We start from the raw sequence: 10,949 nt of genomic DNA on the forward strand, positions 1-10,949 counted from the left end.
CGCCTCACAGACGACAGCTTACAGTCCTGTAGAGATGGAAGTGACTTCGTACAGCCCCGACCTGCAGACGCTGTGCGCAGAGGTTCAGGAGCAGAAGTCCCGTTGTAAACATATCACGGCAGACCCCACGATGTTTGCATGAACACGCTTTTCAGCTTCTCTTTATTGACCACTTTTCACACACGGTTGCTGTACGCACACAGCCGGCTGTAGCTTTGCAGCTCACAGCCCGACACACACCAACACAACAGCACAGACGTTAAGGCGGCGAGGCGTGATTGCGGGTGCCGCTCAGGTGCGTCCGCCTCCCCTACAGACCACGCCCCGCCACACACATTAACCAGGTAAAATACATATTTAGGCAGAATTTTGCAAATATCTATTTTTCATCTTTCAGCAGCATCGAGCTTTTTATCCAATTATTTTTTAAAAGTCGGGTCAAGGCTCCAAAAGCACAAAGGAGATATGAGGGCGGCTCACAGCAGTTTTTGTTTGCTGGATCCCAGAGTTTTCTTTTGCGTGGAAACTGGGTCCAAATGGCTCTTTGGGTCTTAAAGGTCGCTGACCCCTGCACTAGCAGATCGTTACATGGAGAAACCTTTTGAATACAAGATCCACACAGGTGCTCACAGACACAAACTACAGCTTTCTCGGCTGCTACCTCCAACAACATTGTGCGCTGTTAGTCCTGCGTGCTGCACAATAACTTTCAATATTTAGCATTTACTGTTAGTTACAGTTACCCAGGTTATTGCTGTGGTGTCGTGTTTATTGTGTTGCTCTCCTTTTGTTTGTTTGGGGTTTTTGTTCTCTCTCAGCAGGTGATCCAGGTGATTTTTTTTCCGTGCCCTTCCTCACTCCCCCTTCCCCCCTGTTTTTCTTTCCCTCCCTCTCTTTCTTTTTCCCTTTCCTATCCCCAGCCATGTCTGTCCCGTCTGTAACAAGTGAAAGTAAAATAAAATAACAAAGGTCAGTCAAATGGACCGAATGGCAAGGCTGGGATGATCCAGTTGGTAAAGTGAATCTGTTGAGCATCTTTTTTGGCCTTCAGATAATAATTCTGACGGCGAAAGAACCAAACAGGACAGGCAAAAATAAAAAACAGTCCTTACACACACAATTATCCTTTTGTTATCCTTTCAATCCTTTTTATTGAAATGAAAGGCCAGACAGTCAAAAGAAAATAAAACAGTGGTTAAAAGTGACTCCATGTCTTCTGATATCATTGCGACATCTTCATGCAGAAGTTTCCCTCATCAGTTGCACCGATCATCAGTACATGTGAAGACGTTATAGCTGGAAATGGACTTCAAAGCAAAGGCATCAGCTCTCCTCATGCATCTTTTGAAGTACGAGTATCCTGCAAAAGAGCAAAGTGAAAACTCAGACTGTACAGATTTGAATTCAAAGAAACACCATCATCAAAAATAACATGAAATAACAATAATGTGTGTGTGTGTGTGTGTGTGTGTGTGTGTGTGTGTGTGTGTGTGTGTGTGTAACCATACTTACTGGGGAATGTGCTGATGACATAGGCACAGACCTCATCAGGTCTCTGGCAGGTCTCCACTGTGTTGGTGCAGCTGCCACCAGCTGTTATTGGAACGCAGCGGTTACACCGCAGAGCCTCTGACAGAAGACAAAGACAGAGATATACACATGAATATGACTGTTCATGTTTAATATTAGTGAACACTGATGGCAAATCTACTGAATTAAAAACAGAAGAGAAACATGTTGAAGTCCAGCTCTTCAGTGTTACTGCCCCTAACAGAAGATTGGTGGCACTGGCTCGTTTTCAGTCACATTTTGCAGTTTTAGTTAAGTTAAAATTTCTTTTCTTTTTTTATAGCGCAACAGTTGCCTCGATGTGCTTTATACAGTAAAGTAAATATACAACTCCTCCGACTTTGAACTGAACAGAACAAAAGCAATCTGTAAATCTAACTTACCACTGCTGATGAAGATCATGAGGAGGATGACAGCAAGTGCAAAGGCTTTCATTTTCTTCTCTTGCAGGAGAGTTGGTCTCTGCAAAGATTACTTGGATTACAATATACTCACTCATATATGACCAAATGCTGCTGAGTGTGAATCAAAAACAAGGCTCTGAGAAAACATCAGCTTTTCCCCTTTCTTCAAACACAGAAATCCTTCATTTCTTATTGTGTCTTATTTTTGTTCCCATGTCCAGGCATCTCTGTCTGTGTCGTCAGTTCAGTCCTTTCCCAGTCCTTTCCCAGTCCTTTCCCAGTCCTTTCCCAGTCCTTTCCCAGTCCTCCTGCTGCTGATGCTGCCAAACCCTCACCACGAACAGCCCACATGTCTCTGTGATCACACGCTTGCACCAAAGAACAGTTAAAAAGGACATTTTGATTTAGAAAGTGAAGAATTACCTGATGATGTTTCCTTTAGCAAAGGTACAGCTTCACTAGACTGAGCGCTTCACTCAGGAATTTATAGTCTGCTGAGACGTTACACAAACACTGGATATTCCATTGTAATGAAAGCCGACTACAGAAGATTACAACATCATGTTAATGAGCTACCACTCTGCAAAGAAACAACGCAAACACACAATTTCACTCCAAGCAAAATTTCCCAGAGCAGAAAAGCGCTGTATAAGAATCAGTCCATTCACCATGTAAACTGTACTTTACTTCACCAGCAGCCAGATGTGGTGAACAGTGCAGCAGGACTGTCTGAATTCTTTTAAATTCTGTCATCTTCTTCTGTCACCTACGATTTCACTGCCAGCTGCCCTGGAAATAAATAATGTTCAAGCTGACGCTGTAGCAAGCAGCACATGTTACGTCTGTGTGTTTCCTTGCTTGTACAGCACAGCGACCCAAACAGTGGCTTCTACATTAAAATGGTTTGTAATTTGCAACATGTGAAAACACACAGTGTTGATTTATCTTTATTATTTATGTATTTATTATTATTAATTCTTGAATTGTTATTTCCCAGAACACAGAATGTCAATCTACAGGTTCGTTTCTGCTCACCTGTAATTTGACTGTTGTTATCCTTTCATCCCTGCCGGACTGTAGCTGTCCTCAGATGTCATTCCTGCCTAACATGTGTTCCTAAAGCAGCCTAGTTAGTATACGTCTATGTCTCAGCCTTCTACACTTACATTTAATTGTCTGGTGTTTGCACATGAACATCCACTGTTGTGTCCATTACTGAAGCTGTTCAGCAGCAGAAATAACACAGCTGCGTAGGACACAATGTCCTTATTTATCTAACATGCAACACAGTAAATCAGACACACCAGTCCCTCTTACGCCATCACTGGTTACTGGTACTCTGAGTTTTATTTGAGTATAGTTAGGAAAATACAGCCAAACAAAGATGGTTTCCACAAATCGTCTTGTGAGGTGAAGTATCGATCTTCTCACCCTGAGTGATTCCCAGCTTCAGACGCTCCAGCATCTGTTAGCAGGACTCGTATGTGTACATCTGTATATGTATGTAATTTATCATTTGTTCATAATTGCCCCACATTACCCAAAATGTTGAAAAGTATAATCAGTGGCATGAAATCATCTTTAAAATTTGCTATTAAAACAGAAGCAGTTTGAGTGTGGTGCCATTGAGAAATCCAGTAAACGAGTCATGTTAGTGAGTAAAGCAGCTGGAATAAACCAAGCATGACTCACAGGGTCACAGCAGGGGGCAGCAGGTCAGGAACTCTGCTGAGGAACGCTCACAGTTTCTGTGGGAGTGTCCTGCGTGTCCGTGACACATGGACTGGTTGGCTTTAGTGAGTCAGAAGTGTCTTTAAATTCAGTCTTCAGCAGAGAGCTCAAATCATCAGATGGGGACATTTGATTGGACTTAAAAAGCTCCAAATGACCATGTACCAAAATCTAAATCCGTACACTAAATGACGTCTGTAAAAAACATCTGGCACCAGGCTGCATGCCTGTATTTGAGCTCTGCTGACCTGACTGTTGCAATGACATTAAAATTAATGTTGCATGTAGTTATAATAATATCAACAGCTTTAACCCGATCAGTCTGACAGCACAGAGGCCGAGCAGGTTTTCTTTCTTGTGTTGGTCCAAGTGTAAATGTCTTCTATGTTCCAAAACGGCTTTTTTTTCATTGCTCTAGCTCAGTGGATTTAGTCGAATTAGATTAGATTTTTAATTAGGGTAAGATACAGGAACCAATGAACCGAAGCCTTTAAAATGAACACGTGCAAATCTTAGTGCATAACAAAGTGTCTAAATGTGCATTTATAGTAAATCTGCAGAGGTTGCAGGTTTCTGTTCACCTGGACGTTTTCAGTGGGAGAAACGTTCTCGTCACTCATCCAGGTGACGTCCTCAGCTTTCCAGCCTTATGCAAATGTGCTGTTTATAAGACTGGGGAAACCTGCCGCTTACAGTTGAAGGCACATCGATATGGAGCGCTGCCTCAAACAGGCAGTCTCATTAATGCATTTAAGATACATTAATATGTATCATCTGTATGAATAAATACTAATGCAGACTGTAGTTCAGGTATTATACTGAGCTTGGCTGAGTATGAAAGTGATCAAAGAGCAGAGCCCCAGCTTTCATTCATCATTTCTTTATTGTTTGCACACATTAACATTACAGGATATCACCATTTATATCACACATGTATAAGACTGAGATCCACAACATATCAAAAGAGGATGAAAAAAAAAGGAGTTAAGAAAATAAGGTCACTAAGTAAAAATAAATCAGCCTGGGAACCAATGAATTTCTCCCTTAGAGAAGTTCAGTCACCATGACAACAGTTACAGTACAAAGACCCATAGATTAGAGAGGCTGTAACGGATCAGCAGAGTTGAGAAGAATCAGCGTTTCGGGAAAGGAACACGGGACACAGCTGAAGCTTTACAGTGGGGTTAGAAAAGGAAGCGTTTTTACCCGTCTCGCTCACCTGCTGACTCTCAGCTACGCCGTCTTAAAACCTGCAAACGAAACTAAACCGAGTTTTGTGAGAAGATCAGACGAGTGTGTTTACACTCGAAGCTCAGACTCGAGCTCGATTTTGTAACGAAGACAAATCCTCAAGTCTGCCGTCGCCCATTACAGCTGAGCTGCTCTCAACAAAGTCAGCGTTTGGGTGGGGGCCACGCCGCACGCGTCACGGGCTGCTCTGAACACCAGCAAACACCAGAGCTTTGTTGAACGCACCCCGTCTTATTTAATCTATGGCAGAATGATCACACTGGCACTTAGATGGCTAATCACATGACCACGCGGGGGAAACAAATAAGGCACGAGCACGCACAAACACACACAGACTATTTAAAAAGTGCATCTCCACTAGCTTTAAGGTTCAGAGAAACTGCTTGGCTCGCTCTTTTTGTGTTTCACAGATATTTTGAACAGATCAAAGATGACTCACAGTCAAACAGGAAGGCCTGTCTCACTACGTCACACCATTAAAAAACGGAGATGCCACCACCTGACAACATTCACACACGCAGCCCTCGTCTGCAGTGAAACCCATCTGCACTGGTACACACAAACACACACGTCACTGTGGCATTAAAACAGGCAAACACTTTTTGTTGTCGTTTTTGCTCTCAGCTTCAGTCAAACTGAAATTCGGACTGTTTTGGTGCTTTTCAGTCACATCGTTACAGGAACACCACAACACCAATATGTACCCACTGATAGTTTGTTGCAATGAAAGACATCTAGTTGAACAGCTTGTTTTGAGTCTTTAGAAACTGGCTGACTAAAGGAAAGAGACAACGTGTCAGAGGTAACGACTGCAGGTGCTGTAATCACTGTGAGGCTGTCCTTTACACCAAGACTCTGGAAACAGACTGAGGACAGAAACTGAGACTTGCAGAAATAATGTTCTTCTCAGGAATCACAGGTGATTATTACAGGAAAGAACATGAGCAATGATAAATGCAGCAGGAAGCTTAAGGCCTCTGTTACGGCCACACAGTTCTCATTTAGCCACAGAAATTAAAACCCTCATTAAGGAAAGTTGTAGCTGTGCTGGAGGCTGTGAAAGCAGCGATAACAGTGAAACCCTCAACAGCAAAGACATCCCAACCAACTCCCCACAGCGTCTGTGCATCACTGCTGAACCGTGAGATAAATGAGAACACAATGCAGCCTTTGGGAGGCCATACAGCTGCACCCGGGAACCTCTGCGAGAGCCCACAGTCACCTGTGTGCATCCAGTGCCTGCGCTCAAAAAGCCGAGGACGGGGGCTGCTGCTCACCTAACAGGAGGCTGTGAGCTGCTCAAACAATCACACCGATCAGCCACCGCTCGTGTTGGCTGCGCTCTATAAGGGACTGATTCATCTTTGGGTTTAGGAAGAACTAAATCATTTCAAAGGGTTCACACTTTCCTCTCTACAGAGGAGAGAGTAAAAGCCGATTCTGACGGGTTACAGTCCTGCTGCATGCTCCTCATACGCCTGCTCCTAAAGAAAACACAAGAGCTAAAAGGAATACTGGCTTGTGATTGGCCAAAGGGTGTGTTTCATCCTAGACAGCTCTGATCTAATGCGTCTATATCCTACATTAATACTCAACAAACAAATGGACGAACAGCTGGCCTGGAGCCCCGGTGCCCTCTGAGGCGTGTGGGGTCTGTTAACTGCACTGCTCAGTGTGGACTATGTGCAGCACACCACAGCACTGCGCCACAAACACAGAGCCAAAAACCAGCACATAACTTGGACAGACTCCTGAAACGGTACACAGAGTAAGACTCAGTATCAGGTACTTCTACTTAATTAAATTTGGGACAATCACAGGAAATCAGACACCCAAAATCATTCATTATGTACACTGAAGTGACGCTGCTACAAATGAAAACATGAATCCATTACAACTTATATTATTACTGATTGTATGAGCACACATCACGTCTGCTCGCACAATCAGTCACACAGAGGGCAGCAGAGACGCTGGCCTGTGGGAGTCCACCACATGCCCGACGTACCGACCGTCTCCCTGTAATTTAAACAACAACGGCGTCACTCCAGGGAGCGCAGTCACATCTACACTTTGTCACCAAACCCGCAGAGTGCCGAGTATGAAGCCGTCACTCAGCACACTTTTGTAGTGTGCCGTTTACCCGGGACACCAGCTACAGGTCCAAATGACACTGCTATTAGTAAAATTACAGTCATATAAAGGAAGAGAAAGACTCCACGTGCACAGCTGTGGCTGGTTTCTGCCAATCCAAGTACAGCATTTCATAGATTGTCCACAAAGTTCGGTACCGAGTTCACCATTCTGACGTAAACCTGCGTCACGCCTCCACTCTCCTCATCAGCCCTCTCTTTAGCGCAGAATCAGAATCTAAAGAACATTTGGTAACACAGGTGAAACGCCTTTTTGGCACTACATAGAAAACAACACGACCAGCTGCTACTGACAGAGATAAAAGATGCAAACCAGCTTGTTGAAGCAGGGCAGCGATGCAGGGCTGAATATAGATATGAACGCGTGCAGGTAGGAGTGACGGAGGCATGGACGGAGCAGTTCGGGGTGGTAGAGAAGCACATGGCAGCAAATGACTAGCCCTGCATTCACACACATGTAGTGATTTCAGATTTATGTCCCCCTCCCCCAGTGTTGCAGCTCTTTATAGTGTGCCGGCCTGAGACCCGCATGAAACGACTTCACGTCATCGTTCAGGTTCATGTTGTGCTCGTGGAGACTGCTGGAAGCACTACACTGACTTAAAGGAAGGGAAACGTGCACGTCTGTATCTGTACTCGTGACGTGTTTGTGGGGTTTCATGATGCAAAGTGATGTCGAGTTATCACGGCTCACAGTGGAGCACCACTCACGCAGGTGGTATCAGGGCCGCAGCGTTTCATGCTGTGATACGTGAACAGCCTCTAATTTAACGCTGTAACAAAACTGGGGATCTGGATCTTTCGTGTTTACCATCGGTTGCATTTTGTAGTGTTTTCTGTTATTTTTTGCTCACATTATTTTTATTTGCCTGAGCTCTAACACGTGTGCTGTTTCCACTTGTTTTCATGCTTGGAGTCAAATAGAAATGCCAGAAGTTGCCAGACATAATAACAGGACGCTCAGAACAACCGGAGACACACAAATAACTTGGTCCACTGAATCTTTTTAAATGTGCGCGGCATGTAAGAGACAGTCAGGCCTGTCTGAGTACTTTGATGATGCTCCTAAGGTAAGCTAAAGGCTAAATGCTGCAGGGAAGGAGGGTCTCGGCGGCGTTTCACATTGGCAGAAAGAGCTCAGAGCAGAGGGCTGGACATTAAGCAAACACCAGATGCTGCTGGTCCAGCAGGGTTCTCGTGAAGTTATTGATTGGTCCAATGGCGCTGAGCGACATGGCGTTGTCCCGCCCCCAGAGCAGATTGGGACCAAAGACCACAGCCAGGTTACTGTTGGTCATCTTATTCACCTCACTGTTGGCCGATACCTAAACACACACACACAGGATGCTGTTGTAACAGACAGAGATGATATTTTGGGAACAGCGGGATGTGCAGACCATCAGCTGTACCTGTGCCAGAAATGTGATGAGGTATCGCAGCGATGCGTAGTTTTCCTCCGGCAGTGACTCTACCAGCGTCTTCATTACTGTCACCTGACTCTCACTGGACACAGCTGGAACAAACACAGTCATCAGGTGAACTGCTGAGGCAGGCTGTTCATCTGGTGGAGGGCAGGTGGGGGTGTGGGCTTCACACAGTCACACAGGTACAAGCTGAGACTCCTCTAACCGTACTTACAGGCAAAGTTGACAATGTCATTGTAGAGCTGATAGGTGAGCAGAGGCTCGGGGAGTTCCCTCAGGAATGTTTTCAGGATGACAGCAGCCAGGTGCACATCTTCCATCTCTCTGAGGTTCACTGTCGTACCTGCAAACACACGAGTTCAATGAGAACAGAAGAAAACCCGAGAGAAGAGACGAGCGTCCCAACCCTGCTCTAACGTGGAAGAAAGCAGGTCCTCTGCACATAAACACCTGCAGCCTAACTGCTGTTTACAGAACCATCCATAACACAGAGGATCATAACTGACGTCACACAGCAGGTGGAGGGGACTGCTCCATCATGAGTCTACAGCAGGGAATTTCAGCATCACAGGGTCAGAGCTCATACCTGAGTTGTACCTGAGCTGGACCTCCTTCACCAGAGTCACGTTGGCAGATCGTCTGAAGATGCCCTCAATCTCCAAGCCTGACGCACACACAGACGCACACGCAGACGCACACACAGACGCACACACAGACGCACACACAGACGCACACAGTGAAAAAGAAAGAAAGGTGTTTCTTTCAGACATAACGAGGCACAGCCTGAGTCTGCATCAGAGCACAGCACAGGTATAAAGTCACCTGTGTGTGTGCAGCAGGCTTTAATTACAGTGATGTGAGCCAGTAAAAGCACAGGAGAGGCAGCCGTGTGTGCTCCGTGCAGACACAGCTCAGGGAGGAGCTCGCTCAGGTGTTCTGTTTGTTACCTTGCTCTGAGAGGAAGCCAACGGTGTCTCTCATCACCACAGGAACTGGATCGCCATCTGGATCCCTCTGTCTGAGCCTGACACGCACACATTAAAACAACAAGCAGATTCAAAGGTTTTTTCCTTTATCTGGAAGCTTCTCTCACAGGGCCGTGTCTCTCTCCAACTACAGAATCAGCACTTACAGCGTTAGTGGCACCCCAAACACCTGGCTGGGGAGAGGAGGGCTGTGAGGAGGAGACATGGGGGGCTGTGTGGTGGGTTTCAGAGATGCTCTTAATTTGTTGTCATACCTGGCACAGAGACAACGGGAGATTTTAAAAAGTAACACAGGGCTTCACTATTTGTGCCTGAATGTTTGCCTAAACCACAGAATGGAAGCAGCACAGCAGTGAATAAACTCCATCAGTGGCACCTTTTAAGATGCATTGTGCATGAGCAGAACAACCACAGGAAGCATTCCCAAATCAAATGAAAAGATTGACAGTACCCAGTGCAGAGGGCATTTCCAAAGAAGATGCACCTGGAACAGGATGCAATGATGATGCTTAAAGTGACAATAATATGTGGAAAAAAAACAAATGCATGCTGACTTTAGATTCAGAAAGCCAAGATGGAGAGGGAAAATGTTTGAATGTAAAAACTCTGCTGGTAAGAAAAACCCAAGTGAGCGGGCTGTAAAGCAGCACACGACTCACAAATTGCACTCTCTCACCTCCAGCTCGTTTAGCGTGGAGCACAAGGAGTCGGCACACAGCTGGGAAACCAGCAGCTGTGCCAGTGTGGCTACATCAGGGTGCACTGCACGGTCATTTGGATTGTGATGAAGCCACTTTCAGTAAGATAATACCATCCCACTTCCTGTGTTTGCTCCAACACGCCACTCTCAAGGAGGTCAAACACTTTCAACACTACAACCGGCCTCCTCACTTCTCATGCACACGGATAATAAGACGGAGGCGGCATTTAACCCTCAGTGAAACGTGCTGCTGGCATCACGCAATGAGAAGACTGAATGAAAGGCACACATCTGAAGTTTGGCAGGAACACTTACTCTCTGACGCGGGAAGGAATGACCAGCTGATCACACTTGACCACATCCTCCAGCTCACTCAGATAGCTCACGTAGTTGATCTTCCTGCCAAACTTAAAGCTGAGAGAGAGAAAACTCGAGTGGTTGATCTGTGAGCAGCAATGATGATGATTTTTATAACCATGAAAACAGAAATGTAACAAAGTGAAAGTAGCAAGTAGCACATGATGTGCGCACCTTGTTATGGACATTTTAACAACAAACCCAGCGAGCTCGTTTTGAAGTGGTTTAATTAACACGTTGCAATGTGGAGAAGACGTTCAGATCAAACAACAGTGTTCTGAGGACGGACACCTCCCTGAACTCTTATACAAACAAAGAACAAGCCACAACTCTCACATGCTGGCCCCTCTCACAGGGGCTCCTCCCGTCACCTG

At 45.4% G+C, this 10,949-nt stretch overlaps 1 protein-coding gene across 2 annotated transcripts in view; it reads right to left on the reverse strand.

The window, feature by feature from the left end:
* Nucleotides 1–4,576: 4,576 nt before the first annotated feature.
* The window catches only part of arhgap1 (Rho GTPase activating protein 1), a 17,291-nt gene continuing 10,918 nt past the window's right edge, over nucleotides 4,577–10,949 (reverse strand). For both annotated transcript variants that reach the window (XM_005748056.2, XM_005748055.2), the window contains exons 7-13: nucleotides 10,534–10,632; nucleotides 9,665–9,772; nucleotides 9,480–9,556; nucleotides 9,119–9,196; nucleotides 8,747–8,875; nucleotides 8,518–8,621; nucleotides 4,577–8,433 (exon numbers count right to left, since the gene is read on the reverse strand). In XM_005748056.2, the coding sequence (XP_005748113.1) occupies nucleotides 8,266–8,433; nucleotides 8,518–8,621; nucleotides 8,747–8,875; nucleotides 9,119–9,196; nucleotides 9,480–9,556; nucleotides 9,665–9,772; nucleotides 10,534–10,632 (763 nt within the window). In that variant the 3' untranslated portion in view covers nucleotides 4,577–8,265. The remainder of the gene's footprint in view (nucleotides 8,434–8,517; nucleotides 8,622–8,746; nucleotides 8,876–9,118; nucleotides 9,197–9,479; nucleotides 9,557–9,664; nucleotides 9,773–10,533; nucleotides 10,633–10,949) is intronic.

The sequence above is a fragment of the Pundamilia nyererei genome, unplaced genomic scaffold, assembly GCF_000239375.1.
Source record: "Pundamilia nyererei isolate P.nyererei 1_Seehausen unplaced genomic scaffold, PunNye1.0 scaffold00212, whole genome shotgun sequence".
NCBI classification, from domain to species: Eukaryota; Metazoa; Chordata; class Actinopteri; order Cichliformes; family Cichlidae; genus Pundamilia; species Pundamilia nyererei.